This window comes from Chelonus insularis, unplaced genomic scaffold (assembly GCF_013357705.1).
Source record: "Chelonus insularis isolate UGA/USDA-ARS -01 unplaced genomic scaffold, ASM1335770v1 contig_150_pilon, whole genome shotgun sequence".
NCBI lineage: Eukaryota > Metazoa > Arthropoda > Insecta > Hymenoptera > Braconidae > Chelonus > Chelonus insularis.
Window position 1 is genome coordinate 180,309 of NW_023276392.1, and position 21,196 is coordinate 201,504.

General features: G+C 30.1%; 1 protein-coding gene across 6 annotated transcripts in view; it reads right to left on the minus strand.

Annotated features, from left to right (window-relative positions):
- Window positions 1-21,196, minus strand: part of LOC118063819 (Down syndrome cell adhesion molecule-like protein Dscam2) — a 138,429-nt gene that overhangs the window by 35,943 nt on the left and 81,290 nt on the right. For all 6 annotated transcript variants that reach the window (XM_035077979.1, XM_035077980.1, XM_035077981.1 and 3 more), the window contains 2 exons: window positions 3,937-4,257; window positions 1,694-1,855 (listed from right to left, as the gene is read on the minus strand). In XM_035077979.1, the coding sequence (XP_034933870.1) occupies window positions 1,694-1,855; window positions 3,937-4,257 (483 nt within the window). The remainder of the gene's footprint in view (window positions 1-1,693; window positions 1,856-3,936; window positions 4,258-21,196) is intronic.

The following is a 21,196-nucleotide window of genomic DNA, read 5'->3' on the forward strand; positions in this document are numbered from 1 at the left end:
GGAATATTTTTTAGTTGTTGATAAAAATTTTTTAAACATTTTAAAAATATTTGTATCAGCAAAGTAAACATGAATTTTAATATTTCTATGAATTATTTAATAGAAAAAAAGATGCTGAAGAAGAGAAAATATGTTTAGCTTTGACAAAAAAAAAATGGCTTTCTTATTTAGATAAAACTGGTATATTCAAAGAGAATTAAAAGTTCGGAATTTCATTTTATCACGAGTAAAAATATAAAATAGCGTATTGTCTGTTTTCAAGTCGATTTATTGAAATACGAGATTACATTTTTCCTTTTTAGCTATACATTTCATTTCTATCATTTTGATTCCTTCTTCCTTCTTTTTTTATTTCACTATTCCTCTTTGTTGGTTTGCCATTCAACTTGCTCCGACTTTCTTTAACTTTCTACGCTCATGTACGACTCAAATAAACGTCAAGAAATGGTAGCTACATCTGGCTTCTTCAACTTACTCCTTACTATTTTTCTTTTTCACTTCTTACTCTGAACTTTCAATGTCTCCTTACGCTTTTACATAAAATATCTTTTCCTCTTTAACTTTTTAGATTTTTTTTTTTTGTTTTCTTGTTTCTGCTTCATATTTTATCCTATTTCACTAGGCAGGCGGTTGAAAAGCTCATATTCTATCGTTAATAATTCCAATATCCTGAAAAAAATCATCGATGGAAATATAAAATACAAATAAATATTCTTTTGCAAAGAAAGAGACTGAGACTCTAGCTTTAAGATGTCGACGTATATATATATATATATTTTTTAATAAAAAATTTTAATGAAAATCATCCAATCATCAGTAAGTGAGAAATATTCGATTTTATCAAAATTTAAATAAATATTTACCAAGTGATTGTGATTTTTTTTTTTAATTTTTTAAAATTTGCATTTTATAATTTATCGTTATTGTCTAGGTGAAAAAATATAATTATTCATGAAATTTAAATTTGAAACAAAATTTTATGAAATAAAAACTATTATCCTCTACTTATTGTTTCTATAGTTTGTTTTTATTTAGCTACATCCTATGACCTATTTTCTCAAGGAAATAAAGGTCGTTACGGAAGTTGGGAAAAAAGCTTTTTTTTTCATAAATAATTTCACTATTTAAAAGTATAATTATTAATAATTGAGATCATAACAGAAAATGAACAAAACTTATTCGAATTTCTTTTAATTAAAATTTAAATTGAAAAATATTTTCATTATACAATCAATTCACTTCTTTTAAAATTGATGAAATAGTTAACAATCGGATTTTTTAGTATTATTTTTCATTTAAAAAAAACGTAACAATTAAAAAAATAACAAGAAATAATTATACTTCATTCACAAAAGCAACGAACAAAAGTTTATGATTTCTATTGAAAAAAATTCACCAGGGTGTAATGCATATATTACGTTATTCACGTATGTGCTATAATTAAAATTACAAAGTTTCAAATAAATTACACAGTTTTAATGGATTGCACACAAAACACACTAAATGCTCTAGGGATTATTTATAGACGGAGTTTTTGACTCTACAGGGATCCATACAAGTTCAACTAACTATGAATATTAATATAAATGATAGATGAAAGCAAACCAATGGATAAAAACAATTAAATATAATAAATAACTTGAATAATTTAAAAATTAAATAAATTTATATTATTTATATTCATCAAACTTACCGCTTTCAGGTGATGGATAAATATTAAATGCAGAATCCTGTACCCAAGATGTAACAGAAATGTATTCTTTAGTGTGTGTTGGAATGTCACAACGTAATACTCCAGTATTTCCAGCGAGTACATGTGAGTCTTTAACGCCAACTTGATACTTTTGACGGACAACTGAAATAATAAAATTGTGGAAATTGAAGCCGTCAGTTATGAAAATCACTTTTAATTATATTTCATATCAAAGAAAATGTAATAATTAAAAACTTTTATTCATTAAACATAGAAATAAATATGCATTGCGTTATTATTATTTGTATGAATGTCAAAAGTCCACATCAACGTGTTTATAGTTTGAAATAAAAAGAAAAAAACAAGAAATTCGCCAAAAACTGGAGCTAAAAGGTTTAAGTAGACCTTTTTAAAATATTTCAGCAGTGAATAAGATGAAAGGGTAAAGTTAAAACCATAGAGAAGAAAAAAAAGTAGTTGGTGTGGTGAATATACCAAATCTTGATCTTGGCAATAGTCCGCGTGAGTCGGTCATTACCCGTTTTTGAGAGTGAAATGGACTCTTATGAGTTGGCATCTCGAGTGGAAGAGTATACTGAGATCTAAAGATATGGTGGACTTTGAATATCCAACACAGTACTGAGTTAGCTTAAGGAACTCAAGCAAGCACTACGCAGCTTTTGAGAACTACTGCTAATCGCTTGAATTTTCTTGAAATTTGTTGAACTTTGTAAGCTTAGCAAGCTACCAGAGTATATCAATTAGAATCTCTAGTTTAATTAACAAGTAATTAGAATTCACTACATTATATATACATTTACAATTTGATTTACTAATTATTTATTTTGAAAAAAAAATAAATTAAATTCACCTTTGATATGGAATATGTTAAATCATGATTTATCTAGAGCCATTTTATAGCATTTAAATTATTCCTTTAATGTATTTATTTATTTATGTGAAATGCAATGAATGATTTATGTTCTAATAGGTAGATAAATGGTCCTTGGCACGTTATTGCCATAAAAAAAAATAGATATGTGGTGAAAGAAATTGAAAGCAGTACGTCGATCTATGAAAGTGGTTGGCTCGCCAATGTGAATCTCGATCTTGGCAGTATGTTGGTGGTTGTTAGCCACTAAAGGAATGGAATGAGTGAGAGAGGTGAGTAGCGACCAATCTATCTCTTCAGAGGATGGTAAACGCAGTTGGCGTGATTCCCCAAAATTCTCACCCCAAACACATTTATCTAGCTTACTTGCTCTCCAATTCTCTTGCTATACCTACTTATTCACGAATACGATTCTAAAAGCGATGTCCTAATTGAATTCATTGCGTTTTTCAACTGAAATAATGTAAAAATTCCTAAAAATCATTACCACCAATTTCTTTTTATTTTATTCCACTATTTTTAAAATCAGAATAAAAATTTTTCTCTTTTAATTTGTTACTTGCAAAAATTCTTTTCATTTTTTTTTTCTTTATTTCCTTTATATCTTTTTGTTCTTTAATATTTTTTTACCTTTATTTTATTTAATATTGTTCCTAATATGAGCTTAATATTTTTTCTGATTGAGTTGAAGAGCTTTTGATTACTTTTACCTTAGGAATATATATATAATTTTTTTTAAAAAAATGTCTTATGATTTTTCCATTAGGTAATCTCAGTTCAAAGCTGAAATCATATTTTCAGATTTACAACTCGATTATTCGCGAACAAATAGGGACGGGAAATTATTAGAAAAAGGAAATTGAAGTTAAAGTATACACATCCGAATGCAATTTAGAAAATTTCACAGTTATTTTTTTCTATGATAGTACCATGTAATAACATGAAACGAACTTTATCCTTAAACTGTTCTTGGTGCTTTTCGTTTAAATAAATCAAATGGAAAATTTCTTCAACCAACATTTATGAAATATCATAACACATTTTTTAGTTCAATATTAAATTCAAATAGTCAATTTGCAATGATTCTATAGCAAAAAAAAAACTTATCAATGAACATAAACGTCATTGAATCGATATTACACTACGTCAGCTTCACGATTCATCAAAATGATCGTAAAAGGATCCAGACATTTTTCGAAGTGAATCTCTATAATAGCATTCAATGACATTATCTTATAGTATCAATAAATCTTCTTTACGATCATCTTTAAAATTATTTAAATATTTATCACAAATTTAGAAAAAATATAAATTCATTTAAAAAATAAATGTTTAAGAAATAATACTTTACCAGCTTTCACGTTGACTTCTCGTCCAAGGACTCGACCAACAGAATTGGAAGCTTGACATCTGTATACAGCAGAATGAACATCATGTCGATAGCTTTCAGCACCAAACGGAAGAAAATACATGGACCCATTGACCAAAATCTCTCGGATGTTTGGGATAGGATGTACAGGTGAGCCGTCTCCCATCAGCCAATCCACTCTTGGTGCAGGACTGCCGTGAGCTGAACAATGTAGCATTGCTCCTGTATCGTTGGAAAATTCCACGGTCGAGCGCGGCTCTGATACCAAAATTGGTCCTTGGCTGTCCAGCACCAATCCTCGGCCTGCAAAACAAAATTCATCACAACATGTAGATCAATTAATCATCAGAAACAACAATAATCATTTAATATCACCTAATATTAATGTTCTCGACGATATAACATATTTTTCATCTGCTAATATTAATGAAGGAATGATGATATTAGATCTCCTTTGTCAGAACGTAACAGCTATTAATAATAGTCAATAAAATTTTAAAAAGCAGTGAATAATTATTTATCATTAAGTACGAGGTTGTCTTTTACCTTTAATAGACAATTCTAGTGAATCCCAAGGAAATTATTCTTCCGTTAATAAATTATCTTGGTAACATCAGAGTCATGGTGGTCCTTGGGCAAGCAGAAGTAACAGGAGTATATAACCTCCACCCTTGCTAGTAAATATTAATTTCTCGGCGGGAAATATCTCATTACGTGCCAGCCGTGTTGGTTAGTCTATTCTACCGAGAATTTCTTTTCCTTTACCTAACGAATCGAAATGGTTGAAAGAACTTGATGAAAAAGAAACCCCAGAGATTAACCCAACTTACATATTTTATTTAAATCTTGCATTATTTGAAATTGCATGTCAGACATAAAATGAACTTTAAATGAAGATCATAATATTTAACTGATTTATTGTATCGCTCGTTATTGGAAAGATAAATTTATCTGACAGTCACAATTGACACTTTTAAATCTGATATTGTTATTTATGGAGAATCGTACATTTCCTGCAATCCCTCTTTATATCCAGTGCTTTTTGAAATTCAAGATCCGTATAGAAAACCAAAGAATCCTTTCAGTGAATTATCTTCTCTGCAATATTTGAATTTACTATCAACACTTTCACTTTCATCCTCATTCTCTAACTCAACTATTGTTCATCTATTTTTTAAATTAATATTAAATATTCTGACTTGTGTTGACCATCTAAATCGTCAATATAATCCATTTCAAAGTAGTTTTATTTGGATTTATTTATAGAAATGTTTATCTTCCCAAGTATTCCATCTTTAAAGAGCTAATACATGAAATAGCCTTTATTCATGAAAAAAACAATTTTTAAAAGCTCTTGAAGAGTCTTTGCCTTATTGATTTCTTTCCGGATGATAAAGCTCAAACGACGATCATGCACGATGCAATCCGTCACGAGTTACCATGTATCACCACCACCCTACACTCCAACTTCTTGAATGTACTCTCATTGGTTATACCTCACTCTTTGGTATTGAATGAAGTTGAATGTTTTCCGCTTCGATCGACCAAGAGAAAAGGCAGCATCACGAAAAGAGAGTAGGAATCGGTAGTTGGTGCATTATGCATGAACGGGGGCTTGATAACCGCACAGTGTGGTGTAGGAAGGACCAAGGGTTGAGATAGATAAGGGGTAGTCTGCGGAAAAGAGAAGAACACAATCTGGTAAATATCATCAGTGTTTGCATTATTTTCTCTTGTTTTGAAATGCAGTCAGCAAACTTACTAAGAACAGAAATCAACACAAATGCTTTTTATCTCATGTCATTTTCAAATAATTGTCATTCTAAAAAAGAGAACTTTTAGATTTTTTATTTGAAATTAATCGAATAATGAGAAACCATGTTTTTTGTCTAAACATTGCCCGAGAATGTACAGCACAACAAGTCTGTGGTTGGCAACTGTGCTATGTATGATTATATACCGCTTATGTTGCTTTTCTCTCTACCTCTATAGCCTTATGTGCTACACCTGCGTTCAGTTTATGCCCATTCCCTCATTCTCCTCCAGCATAGTTATATTTGTATCTCGTAGTGACCCGTAATAGTCGTTATGCATCGAAATACGCCCTCTCACGATGGCGTCCTGAATTACTGCATATTTACCTCCCAATGTTCTTCTCTGTAATAAAATCTAATTTTTGTTATGCAGTATTTACTTTTTATAACTCTCCTGTTTTTTCAGCATTGCTGAGCTCCAGTTTTCGTAAATTACCATGAGAAAGTGTGTAAATGCTACAAAAGGTTCTCTATATTTATACGCCTAACGCCTCTCAACCCTTTACCTTAATTACAGAGAATCTCACACCATTCTGCTACACCACTCACGCATCGTTATCATTAAACTCGGCGCTTGGTTACACCAGATTACCATTCGTCGACTGTATAATCAGCCACAGTGACGCTACGGTGATATAGAATTTTACACAATGCACAAATGGACTATCACAGCTCGATATTTTTTTTTCCGCTTTAAATGTGGTTCTCTAATTCTCCGTAGACAAGTGTAGAGGGATGGAATTTTTGGAACGTTTATACTTTTTTTTTTATTGCTGAGAAGTTTTATTACCCCACATAATGGTCGTGAAGAGAGGGATGTGACAATACTAGTGTTTCAAATACTCATGTAGCATATTGTCAAGATAGCATTTTTATGAAATAAAAAACAAAAAACTTGACAAATTTCTTTCACTCACTTTTTCTTCCTCTATTTTCATTTTCAAAACCTCCAAATACAATACAAACTATTATTGAATGTCTGAAGCAACGTGGAAATGAAAACTTTTTAACACTGATCATCAATGTATGCATTATTTTCGCTATTGTAGAGTAACAAAATGGTTGAAAAAAAAAAGAACAAAAACAATTGTCATGATGCAGCGTGTCGTTAACACCTTTCTGTATCGAGAAAACGACTCGAGCCCAGCAGTGTACTTGTTGAGATTCTTCGGGAGATAGGTATAATGGTAGGAGAGTGACAGGGCTTGCTATTCTCTTGATACAAAGAGGTACAAGCGTGGATGTAGTCGTTGTTGAGTTCAGGGGATGCAGTAATATTTTTTTTACCTCTCTTACCGATTTTCTCTTTTTCTTCAGCCATGCTGAAAAATTTGCAGAACAACGCTTGCACCTCAGGCTGTTTTATTCATGTTCTGAGCGTACAATTTTATTGGTGTCTGTCTCTATACTCAACTGATAGTACATCGATAAGTGGAGTGATCTTGCGTGGAGGATGAGGTACCAAGCAATATTGCAGGAAATCGAATAGCGAAATGAAGAAAATGAATATGAGCCATTTGTATGGGAAAAGGATCATGGGGGGATGTTGAAAGGGAAGGGGAAAATGAGAGATGTCGAAATGCATTCCATCGTAGGTTAATCTCTCAAGTCAGAGTCTGCTTGAATGACTGACAATTCCAAAGATTCATACCTCTCGTTCTTTACTGGGAGATGGAGAAGTTCACGTCTCTCATCTTCGTTCAAACTTCCAGGCCTCATATTATCGTTTCCAATCGATTCTTCCCATCATTTGTAATATCCCGATACGCGACGTAAATGGATCGTAATACCTGCTAGAGGAATTCGATGTTAAGAGACGAAGTGAAAGTTTCAACGAAATCTTATCAAGTCAGAGGGTGAAGGTATATACTCTCTTCACATATAATACTTGTACATTCTTATATATCAGCTTTTGACAATTTATACCTCATTCGTTCTATGATCGATCATCATACGAATTATATAGAGGCTGGAATTTATTTCTTACAAGCAATTTCAGCTCAATTTTACGCCTGATAAAAATCTTCATAGGAAAATTATTTGAATTTGAATAATGTGATATTAATTTCAATAACATCAATTATTGTGAAAACAGATATTATTTATTATTAGGAAGACATCAGAAAGATCACTTTTGTTTAGCCTACACCTAGTGCAATAGCTAGGATGAAGTTAGAAGTCGTTTAATTTAAAAATAGAAATTAATGAGATAACGTCAATTTAATACATCTTTATAATTTGATTGTTAGAACTGAAGTGTCACTCCAAGGATATTTTTCGTTTACCAGATTGCAACATCCATTTAAAATTTTTAATTAAATAATTTATTTAAATTTATTAATATAAAATTGATATTTATTTCTTTCAATTTCTTTTACATTTGTAATTAAATATTTTTGCGAACAATGCTTCTGACAACATTTTATATTTCTTTGCATATTAAATTTCACCTGAAGTATTTTTAAACACAATAATAATTGATAGAATATCATAAGAAATATTTCTTGAAATAAATTCAGTGATTAATAATAAATTTTTCAATTTATTTCTCAATTTTACATTTTAAATGAAGGGTGTGTAATGCCACATGACGTGACACTTTTAAAGGATAAATAATAAAATAATTTTTCTTTATTCATTTGATGGAATAATGATTGAGTTTGTGATGGGAAATAATATACAATTGGAGTAATTAAATAATTAATGAATTACCAAAACACGGATGTACATAAACTTTCAGAATACAATTTTATCTAGAGTTTTGACTTAATTTTCTTTCTTAAACTGAGATAACTTTCTTAATTCCTCTCTGAGCGGAGAATTAATCTCCTTGTTAGATGTCTGTACGATTCAAGAATTAGAGCTTTCTATCTGAATGTAAGTGTGTATACAGCTGCTAGTAAACGAGTGGAAGTACAGTTTTAATTATTTTTCTGTTCCAGAGATGAAAATATTTTTCATAAAACAAAATAAAAAAAAACAAATATTGAATGCAGATTCGTATATTATAAATTGTGTAAGACAATAATAAAAAAGTCATAAAGCACGATGTCGACCATGAAATTGCAGAAATAATCATAATAATATAACGAAGAATCCAATGTAAAATGATATGCGCCGGTCGTTTATACGAGTTCAAGTCGAGACTTTTCCAATTTTCTTCAGGCGAAGAAATGTGAAGAGAAAGAAAAGACGTGCAATAAAATGCAAAGCCATAGAAAACGTAGTCTTGAGGTCGACTGTGGGTAAAAGGGTAGAGAAAAGAGAAATAGGGTGAGAGACATCGCGGTCGTCGAATTCCACAGGAAATAAGTCGACGGATAACTCGAAATGGCATGTAGAAGCGTGAACAAGTTTCCCCCAAAAACACCCACCAACATTCGGTGATACTCCTCAAGTAAAAGAAGAAAATCGGCAAAGGGATGAGAAATTTAAAATTCGACCAAGACTTTGAAAGAGATAGGAACTGAGAAAAGTCCAGACGAAAATAAAAATCCATTCAAGTTAATCGCAGTTTACTGAAACTTCTTAAAGAAGAGAAAATTCTTAATGCCTTTCTTCTAAAGCATTGCAGTCAGGAAAAACTCCATATTATTGACTTTCAAATAAACCGTTGTATTATTGTTTCTCTTTCATATAAATAATGTATACATAAAAAAAAAAATTTTTAATGCTACTGAAAACTCGGTAACTTTTCAAAACTTTGTTAAACTTACTTTATAATTTAATGTGGAATAATATCAACAAAAGAATAGTGCATGCACTTAATAGTTAAAAAAAAAGAAGGTGGTATAAAAGAATTAATAAAAAAAAAACATTTTAATAGCAAATTGTTTGCATTTAAATTGCATTAGGAAACTATATAAAATGTTACAAATGTTATGATTTTTATTGCCAGTCGTTTAAAATAAACGCACAAAAGTCACATAAATGAGCTTTTAGCAGTTTTCCAATAAAATCCATAGCAAAAAATCTTAAACGATGTCTTAATGTTTTCTTAAACAGTTTTATTCTTCATATAAAATTTTATTGTCAATTTAATTCATAAAAACTGAGTTTACAAATTTTTTTGTACTAAAAAAAAAATGCATCAAATATCTGCAAAACGTTTTATAAAATAGAATAAAGCAAAAATATAAATTTACAGAAATTAAGCATCTGGAAAATTTCGCGTAAATTATTTCATTGTTGAGGACACTGAAAGTTTTCTAATCAACGGCTGGAAAATGTTTCTCTTTTTGCTCATTTTCCATTTCTTTATATTATAATAGAGCCTGTTAGTAAGCTTTCGTCGTAAACTATTAATTACTTTTACATAATTAACTCGGTATAATTGAAGAAAATTCCTATGTTGGCAACGTACTGAAGTAACGTATAAGACTGCACATTTCTGTCCGTAGGTTTAATTGAACAATGCATATATATTATTCTTGCATCTTAGAACTTGGAAACTTTATCTACTTAAGTGCACATCATGAACAAACCAGTGATGAAGAACCATTCGAGTTAGAAAGATACAAATTTTCATGCAACTTTATAATCTGAATAATATTATTCTTCTATAGATTTAATACACATGACCAGCAATGGTTCATTTATAGAATAAAAACTACCAAAGATATGAAGATATTACTTTATTGATCTAATTTATTTCTCTTTGTCGCTGATCGCTAAAAAGGGGACGCGTTTTTCCACGGAATAAAATAAAAAGGATTTTATTAAAAATTCTAGTAAAATACTCGCTTCTAATAAGAATTTCAATGACATTTTTCCTTTTTTTTTTTCAATAATAAATTCTCTGTAAAATTTCCAACATACCTTTGAAATTTTTCTGATCTATTTAAGCCAGCTGAAGAGTGCTTGTTATTATTAGTGGTTCTGTTTTTACCTTTTTTTTTTCAATTTAAAAAATTGTAATTATTTGGAATTGGATTTTCAGACAAAAATCACTTCAAAAAATTTTTTATTCCTTCAAAATGATTTCTGGGGAATAGGAATAGATTTATTTCCCTACAAAATTTGACGAATCTCCTGTTTTCTTTTTTCATCTGAACTTAAAAATCGTGTTTACATCTTTAAAAAGCATATAAAAAGTTTCTCTCCCACCGTAAAATATTTAATTTTATCTCACAAAATAATTTCCAGAGGGTGAGAAATTTTTTGAAACGATTTTGTCTAGAGCTGATGGCTTGTCTCAGCGGGAGCCTAATGCTAAATAATTATTAAAGAATTCATTTAAGCGAAAAAGAAAAAATCAAAAATGGAATTTAAATGTAAAAAATTTTCTTCAAGCTTTCTAATGATTTTAGTCTAATGAGTTTGACCATATTTGAACAGATTGTGACGCTTTTAAGAGCACATAATGCACACATAAATTTTCTCCATATTTTCTCTCGTCCGTAATGTATAAATTCATAAATTTATGACCAGCACCATATCACTTGGGACATAAATACAATGTTTGCGTGTGGGCGTCTATGAATTTCCCGAGTGGAGAAATTTACTCGTATCGCACAATTAGAGTTGGACCGCGCATTTCGTGGGATGATAGGAGGGATATAGGAGAGATACAAGGGTGAGTTGTGCACAGTTTCCGCGTTATCACACTCACACTGGTAACACGTTGAATTAGCTTGACAAGAGGTCACTGTGGTGTCATTAAATGGGTAGTTAGAGATGGAAAGGGTTCTTCAGGACACTCCAATGGTCTGCAATACAATAGAATATTGATCCAATGAAGCACAGCTATAGATTTAGTTAGTAAGGTTTGGACATGAGAACCAGCTCGTGGACGAGCAGAATAAATGGAGAAAAAGGGCGAGAATAAGGATGTCTTGGTAGAAAGCAAAAAAAAAAAAAAGAAAACAGTCAAGGAACAGAGGGACATCCGGATTGGGGGGATACGACGATAAAAAAAGTGTTCTGTAGGAGAGTTGGGGTAAAAGCAGAAGGGAATGATGAGAGAAGAGAAAACTTAAGAAAAGTCACGACGTTCCTTCGTATCTTTCAGCGACACCTTGAATTAACTATCCTTTTAAAGGCACTTTAATATAGTTACTGCTGCATCAGTGATTGACTAACATAAATCACTTGAAAGCTTTTGATGGTAAAAAAACTCAATCAATTCAAGTATATGCAAAAACAATTTTACACTGTTTTTTTTTCATTTGTTATTTAGGATATGTTGGTTGTGATTGCTCATCTTTGTAAAAGTATGATACTCCATCACAACTTTTGTTATTTTTATTTTGATAAAAATTTGCAACATGTACAGAAATATGCACTATAAATAACTACTATTGTTCAATTAACAATCATTTCATGAAATATTAATAATCACGAACTTTTAAGCAATACTGAATAGTTGAGAAAAAAGTAGGAATATGGATCACTTGTTGTTTTTACTGAATCATTTTTTACTTGATGGTTAGCTGATGGAAGAAGAACATGCTAGTAAAATATACAAATGGACCATATTACTGACTAAACCATAATCCTACCTTCTCCTTTAATTAATCATTAATAAGCTTAAAAGTTTTTTAATAATAATATTTTATGCACTGTTTATTCAGTGGTGGTTATTGATAAAACATTTTACTCTATTATTAAACATTAAAATTTTTTGCAAACAAATAACCCTCTAATTAACTAAAATTAAATATTTATCAAATTTTTTATCTATCACTTTTTCATAATAAATCAAAATTTATGCATCCGCTTGAATTTGAATAAAAAAGAATAATAGCTGGAATCCTTACTAAAGCTGAAATTGCTGCAAACATATCAGCGATTTGTAAATAGGGATTGAGTGCTTGAGTCAAACAAAACTCAAGAGCCGTCCTGCTACAGCTCTCCTTCATATATGAAGGGGAATATTGAAAGCCAACAATATTCAAGTTCATGAATCCCAATAAAATCACGTTTCACTAGAGGCAGAAAACGCACGGTCAGCAAATGCATCTTCGCTCTTCTCATCTAACACGCTGTTCTCTTGATGCAAAACCTCTTTATCGTGGTCTCACTGAATCGCAACAATTACGATAATCCACAGGAAAGTTCTAATTTAACGTAATACGACTTGTACTGTTCTATATTCTACAGAGCTCTTCTGGTTGCTCTACCTATGCTCTTTCTCGCTTGAAAACTCTCGAAAATTTATGCATACCCAGAACTCAACAGAGCGGTGCAAGCTTGAGGAATATATCGTTTTACGATTACATATTCAAAAGCAAATGTAAAACTTATGAGATACTGAAAGTTTTATTTGATGAGATAAATTTATTCAGAGCTCTAGGATTTATTTAATAATTATCGTTAAAATAATTATTTTCAATACTTCACCACAATTATTTTAGTAATATTACATTTTCCTAAAATTGTTCCAAGCATTCAATACTTTTCACAAGCACGCAAACATTATAAATACATTGAGGAGAAAATTTTAGCTTTATGAAAAAATTTTAATTTAATAAATGAAAAAAATTTGAAATATTCGCAATAAAATATTTCATTGAATTTAACGAAATATATGTTGATATTTAAGAGCCATTATTTTATTATTATTTTAAACAACCATCAGAACTGAATTTATAAAAATGTTACCATGTTAATTCCGAAAAAAATATTTCATTGTGACTATTCAAAATTTTGAATTTACATTAAATAAAACGATGTTGGTATTTGTAAAAATATTTGAACCATCAAGGAGTACATTGTAAAATTAATTAAACCAATTGAACATTTTTATTATGAATAAATACTTGAAAAATAATAAATATTTATAATCAATTTTTGTTAATAATAGAAACAAATATGATGTCTGTAATATTTGGAATCATCAACCAAACATATTGAACAAAATATTTCAATACAATTTATTCAATATGGCATATGTCTGTTATTCTATAAATAGTTAGCAAAAACAGGTGCACCAATACCAAGTCCACTTATCAGAAATGAATAAATATATTGATCACCACTGAATGTGTGCTAAATAGAAATTTAGATAGACAGCAATGGGTGATTTTACGCAACCCTTGCCGACCAACCCTAAACTTCATACTCTTGTCGGTATATAACGTAGACGACAATTACACGAGCAAATTGTTCAACTACTGTACGCGTGGTCGAGCGACAAATCGATCGTAATCGCTGCTATTTCCCAACGAACACTACCGGATGAAGAGAGAAAAGACAATGGAACAGTTCCATAGCCAGGAGAGAAACTAAAGGGAACAGAACAGTTGAAGTCTTGCCATGCTATTTTCTAAATCGAGAAATTGAGGTCGTCGATCGAGACAAGTTGTGTTGGATCTAAATACAAACTGATGCGGCTTATCTGCCTCCTATTTGTGCGATAGTTCCCGTTTCCGATTAATCAGCTGCACGGGATTAACGCGCCACATTCCCACCCCCTAGTCTGATGTGTTCTGCATCCCTCCTCCTCCCTCCACTTGTCTCCTATTCTGTAGTCAGGGATGCTCTTGTCTCTTCTGCTTCCCTCATGGTGCAATAGCGGTCAAAGTCCAATGCTCCCAGTGAGTTACTATACCCATTAATGATACTGCTTCACCAAGTCATCGGCCTCTATACAACCAAACTTCTTCCGTTGTAATTAACATTTTATCGATAATCATCTCTAGACCAGACCTGTTTTTATTATCTTGTTAATTACAATGATGATCTTCACTGTAATTTTCAATTATAATTATTCTAGTAATGATTCATTTGAGGTTGTTCCAGTACAAAGGGACGGATTCCATGGGCACTTCAAAAAAGCAAAATGAATAAAAATAAAGTTGAAAAAGGATTGGAATTTTTTAATCAAATAACTACTGTATATCATGAAAAAATCTTTTTTCTATTCATTTTTCAAAATTAATGATTAATTTTTGAATAAATTTTTAAATTTAATCAAACATGAACTAAATCACTGAAGAAACATTATTTCCTCAATAAAATATTAGGAAATTGCAGAATTCTGCAAAATTTTGATTCAAAATTGCAAATAATTATTTTATATTTTCAACTCATTAATTCCCAAGGGTGAAAATAAAGACAATAATTGCTTTTATTGTTTATAACAATTATAAATACATTTAAAAAAAAGAAATTTTAGTAAAACAAGTATTAATCATTCCGTTTATAAGTCATAAATTGATTTTCTTATTTTCAATACTAAAAAAAATTGAAATAATTCATGATTTGATTTTTTTTTAATTATTATTTTTTTTTTATTGCTAGAAATACCTTGAAAAAAAATAAATAATGTTTTTACATGTTGGATGTAAATTATGAATAATGAATCTTTGATGAATTTAGTTGATTAGTTTTTGAATCATGAATGAGTTTTTTGAATTTTTCATCCATGCTATTTTATGTTTGAATTAAAAATTTATATTGATTGGATTAAACAGATAAATGAGTTATAAGAACTTGTCTGTATTTTTTTAATTTATTAAATTGAAAAGTTTTCATTTTCCACATCATTACAGAGCTTAATGTGGAATATTTAACTCATTAATGAATGTAAAACTGATGAATTAATTTTCCGAATAAATAATTAACTAATTTATGTGATAAAAAGTATTTTTATTTATTGAGAAATGTCACGATGTAATAATTATTTGTTTTAACATGACTGAAATTTTTTAAACTGTTCTAACTAGATTAGAGATAGACATAGTCTAGCAGATAACCACTCTTCACCTGTCAATAAAAACTAACAAGAACTGGTTTTAAATTTGTTTGCTCAAGTGTGTTCAGATGTTTAGAATTATTTCTATGTTTGTAAACAAAAATAATTAAATACAAGAATGTTTTGAGATTAAATTTTAATTTGTATTTTAAAACCAGGTAGATAATTTTCAAAAACAAAAAAAAAATTACTTTCTATAGAATCAATTTCCTTTTTCGATTTTTCTGATTGTCTTTCCTGAGAATGAGAAAAAAACTCTCATAAAATAGCAAGGATGATTTTGAAAGGCAATTTGCAGACTGTTTACAATATCCACAATCTAAAAGTTTATCCACGTCTTATTGTGGATAATTTGTTTTCCTACCGGTTTGAAGACATTGACTTTCTCGAATGTCTCCCATGGGATTATCAGGGAAAAATAGATGAAAATATCGGAAAGACGGCTGGCTGCAGTCATGACGATTTGGCGTCGAGAAAAAAGAAATTTGAGATAAGTTACTTCATTTTGAATGAGTAACCTGCGTAGGGATGTCATAAAAATGAGACGAGACGAAGATAAATTGTAAGTTTCCAAAGCATCAAAACATGATAAAATTTGAACTCGAGTTGTTTACTTACTATTTGTGTATCCGGTTCAGAGACTTTAGGGAACTTTCTATTTTTGTCGTTATATTTATATTAACCCACCACAAATTTATTTGTTTTTATCCTACATAGCTTAATTAAATTATTAAATTAAGAATTGTTGGATATTTTCAGAGATTCCATGTCAACATGAGTTTGCACAGTGCACAAAGGCTATTTTTATTAGGAGCGAGTTTGAAACATAAAGTACTTTCTTATTTTCATTACGAGAGATTAAAAAATATTTCTCAAATAAATTATATCGATTTTAATAAATTTATGATTTGACAATGTTTAATTTTTATCAAACATATGCCATGATCGTATCAATAACTAGACATGAAAAAATTTCTGTGACCTGGTTTTGTTGTTATTGAACAAATGTCATTCGCGATGCCTGACATATTTTATTATTATCATCGAAACATGAATGCTATATATAAATCCATCTCCTTCTTATTAATAATTCACCATTATTCTTTATTCAAATAATTTAATAGGTAATATTGTTGAATTTTGAATCTTTAAATCTTCTAAATAAGTAAAATAATTTGCAAACTTCATCAAAATTTTTTTTTTTAAATACTTGAGAGGATTCTATATTTAAGAGATTTATTTTTAAGGGTCTAGATCACACTGAGATCCTACTGACAAATATGGTGTGCTCAGTATGACCAGAAAGGAAGATCTGTCAACTTAAGGATTTTCTATTTATAGACATCTAGTGAAAGTCAAGTTCAAAAATATGCTTAATGAAGAGAGTTAGTTATGGTAAAGCTAAAATAACATCTGATCAAAACAACATTATTTATTTACATTCAAAATAAGTCATCTAGATATCATTATTAATCAATTAGAAGGAAATGCTGATGGCTCTGGAAGTCACTTAGGAGTTATCAACAGCTTAATCAAACTTTAAAGAGTTGAAATTTAGAAACTTTGTTGTGACAAGTGCAGATAAAAAGAGTAATTATAAACATAAATAAAAATAACAATGATTTTTGAAATAAAACTTATCAATTGTCATTCATTTGTTGTTAAATTCCAAGAAAATGTCAACTGCTCAGGTATATAAACTATGTAAAGTTACATGGGCCAACTAATTCTTCCAAACATAGATCCTCTGGCTAACTTATACAAACTTTGGAAATGTCATTATAATCTGCAAGCTGAACCTTCGTTAGCATAATAAGTGCGCGGGATGCATAGTGGGAAAAAAAAGATAGTGGGAAAGGAAATATATAATTTGACACACTTTAGGGCCAATCCTTGTTATTGCTGGGAAAATTTCTTCAAAATATCTCTGATTGGTTGATGACAAGTTGTTTACATCTTAGGCACTTTTTAAACTATACCTTTTCCCCTTCCTCTCACTCCAATCGCCCATGCATCTAGTGCATTAGATATATATTCAGTGCTCAAGACTATTTAAAAAATCCTTGGCTGCAGGAATTGTCAGTCAAATGTTTTGGTCAAAACAATAAAGATCTCCAAACAAACTGTGATATTAAAACATAGTTCAAAATATTAGTGTTTATTGTTAAGAAGATAATTTATTTAAACATATTTTACGATGAATAAAAAAGTAAGTTTTTTACTAGTAATTATTTGCATTATGGTATTGAGATGTGAAATCATCAATGGAATACCTCTGAATACAAAACAAAAAATTCAAGTCTGTTCCAAAAATTTGAGTGATAAACTAAGCGAAATTTGTGCATCGAGAGATGGATTCAACGAATTGAGTGAAGATGATCTGGAGAATCATAATTATAGAGGATATGGGATAGTAGAAGAATGTTGTCGGAGACCTTGCACAATTGGTACACTACTTCAATATTGTGACTACTAAGCAGAAAAAACCAAAGATAACTTTTTTTTGTAAGTTAAAAAATTGTTTTTCATTATTTCATTTATTCAAAGAGTAAATTTACTAAAATAGATAAATTTGATGTTTTCATTTAATCAATTGAAATCATTCAATCTAAATTGTTTTGTTATCTTGTTTTAAAACAAATGTTTGATCTTTGTTACTAAAATTTTTCTGTTATTTTTCACTGTTACAGATTAAACATACTGGCTATTATAAGAAGGAGTGATATAAGCCTGTACTTTGGCATAACAAATATTGTATGAATGATTGAGTGAATATTCTTTATAATTTTATACTTATTGAAACAACAATTTTGCATTTACACCAACAAACTTTGATATTCAATTAATAAAAGTTAATCAAAAATTTATTGTTAAGATAAAAATTGAAATAAAGTTGAAAAACAATTTAGTACAAATTAAGATAAAAAATAGAGAGTTTAAATTTCAGAACCAAAGGTTCCCAATGCTCCCAACTTATTTTTGCAATCTTTCCTATGATCTCAAAGACCTGATTTTTTAGACAATCATTGCTATGCATTGAGAGAAATGAAATAGTTATATTTAATATGTAATGTTAATTTTTTATTTAAAATTTCATGGATGAGTCCTTTTATAATAAAAATGAAAAATTAACATTTCAAAATGATCGATTTTCAGCTCAACTGACTGGGCTAAAAAGTATTGATATTTTTTTGACCAGTCTGACCATTAGATCTTCCAAAAATATATAACTTACTTACGATTGTAGCATGACAATTATTGTAATTTAGTACAACTCCAGATCGATGAGTTGGTGTGCGCCTGTGCAAACTAAATTGTGAATTCTCCCGTTATCGCATATGGTGAGCCTATGCGGATTCTCTGGCAACCGGGGTTGGGCTGCCCGGGTTTATCCGGGGATATCTGTAGATTCTATAGATGCGTGAACGGGTTGGCATAGACAGAGATAGTCTGGAAATAACCGTACAGAGGTGTACAGCGGGGAAGAGAGAGAGAGAGAATGTAGTGTGGGACAAATGGCGTTGGTTGCTCGGGTTCTGCCACCCTCCAGCAAAGGGTGTGAGTGGATATTGATTGGTGGGTGGTCTCCACAGGGTTCTCTTCTTCTACCTAACTATTCAAATATTATGCTCATTACTTATCAATATCATTAAGTGGACTGGTATTCCAAATGTTTTTCTGCTACTCGAATAATATCAAAACAGATCGTTTAGATGCAGCAACTAGGGCATAACATTAATTGGGGTAAATTAAAGTAAACTCCAACAAAGTTTCAAGCGCGAACAAAAAAACAAACTCATCGAATCTATTTTTTTGTGCTTACTCTTTTTTTTTTTAATTGCCAAATACTTTCTAGTCTTAAATGAAGAAAAATAATGAAATTAAGAGTGAATTTGAACTCTATAAATACGCTGAATTTAATCTTGAGGATCAATTAAGAAAAATCTATAGCATAAGATCAAGATTAGTCGAATTGGAAGGTAATACAATTAATTAAATAAACTGTTCTAATACGAAAGTTGTTTGATAAGATAAGATCTTGGATCTTAATGAGAAAAAGACAGGTGAGTAACTGAAGACGACTTATAGGAAATAAGAGACAATAGAAGTTGAATAGAAGAAAAAGTTACAGTTGATGAGAAATAAAATACCTAGTAATCAAATTAACACCTTGTGTAATAAAAATAAAAATTAATTTTAGTTGACTGTATTAAGGGTGATTAGGTTGGAAACTTCCCCTGACAACTCTCGAACACCCAAAATATTTACTTATCGAATTAGTGAAATGTGCTGATTCGATAATTGATATTTAAATCGATACAACACCGTAAGCGTTAAATCTGCCAAAAAACAAGAGAGTTTAATCGTTAGAAAGAGCCTAAAAGCAATAAAACTAGTTTAAAAAGTTTATTTGGGTTACTTTTTTTTAAAATTGTATCATCATTTTATGATTTTTATTAACAACAAAAAATAACTGAAAATATTTCAGCTCTAACATTTATTTAATATTTAAACATTTTCTTTTAAATATTAAACAATTAATGATAAAGTAAAAAAAATATATAATTAGCTTAGTAAAGGATCCATTAGGAAATTTTAGTTGGGGAAAATAACAGTCATTGTGTAGAGTAATTAAAGAAAAATTAGAAGCAAAATAGAAATGAGTGAATCTAGAGACAAAGTTCCTTCGAATAGTTTAAAGTGCAGGATAAGTAGACCAACAGATGGAAGACATCTAGAAGATGCACTGCTGATTGTAGTGTTTTATTTGAATGTACTAAAATTGTTTTAATGTAACGTCAGTCATTTTATTAAAATTGTAGTATTTAAAAAGTGACTGCACTCCTAAACAGGGTACGACTAGACCCATAGCTGACCCTCAACTAGGTCATGACTGGATGATATACCATTTGATGGTCAATGCTGGCCCAATCATGTCCCTGTTGTCTATTTCTATGACAAAATTATACTAAACTAATCATTTAAAAGCAATAAAATATTGTTCATTCTCCAAATCAAGGTCTGATTGACGAAAAAATATGAAATGCTTTTAACAAGAATTGGAATTGAATTTTGTTAGTCTATCTTCTAGGGTATTTATTCTACATCCTTCAAGTAATTTTCATAAAAGCAATTTCTACTAAATAGATAATCAATGAGATAATTAAAATGTGATTTTAATATTTGCTCTTTAGCTAATGTTAAGAAATGAATAAATGTTAATACATGATCCCAATCTTCAAAATGAATAAATTACCTCGTTGAACTTATGAGCACACTGGGCTAACTCCAAGTGGGATTAAGGCAGGTTAGCGATCAATCAGTTGGCCAGTAGGAAGCATGGGTTAATTGTCTGGCTGTTTATACCCCTAGCACAAATTTGGTTGGCCTAAACGTTCAGTTAGATTCCATGATGGTACATAGGGATCTAAGGTAACATGGATAAATCAATGGCATACGATGACCTAAATTATAATAGCCAACATAACGATATAAGCAGCAGCAGCATTCATTAATAATCATTACCGTATATATCTCATTTATGTCACGTGCTTTTTGATCAATTAACGTATTTATTATTCTCACAATTCACTAATTAGATTAATCGCTAATTATCAATGTCTAAACAGTGTCAAAATATGATGAACTACTTTTTAATTAAAATTCTCTATTGTGTTGATAAAGTATAGATGAATGTGAAGTTGGCAAAACTTTTATTTGACTTTTGAAT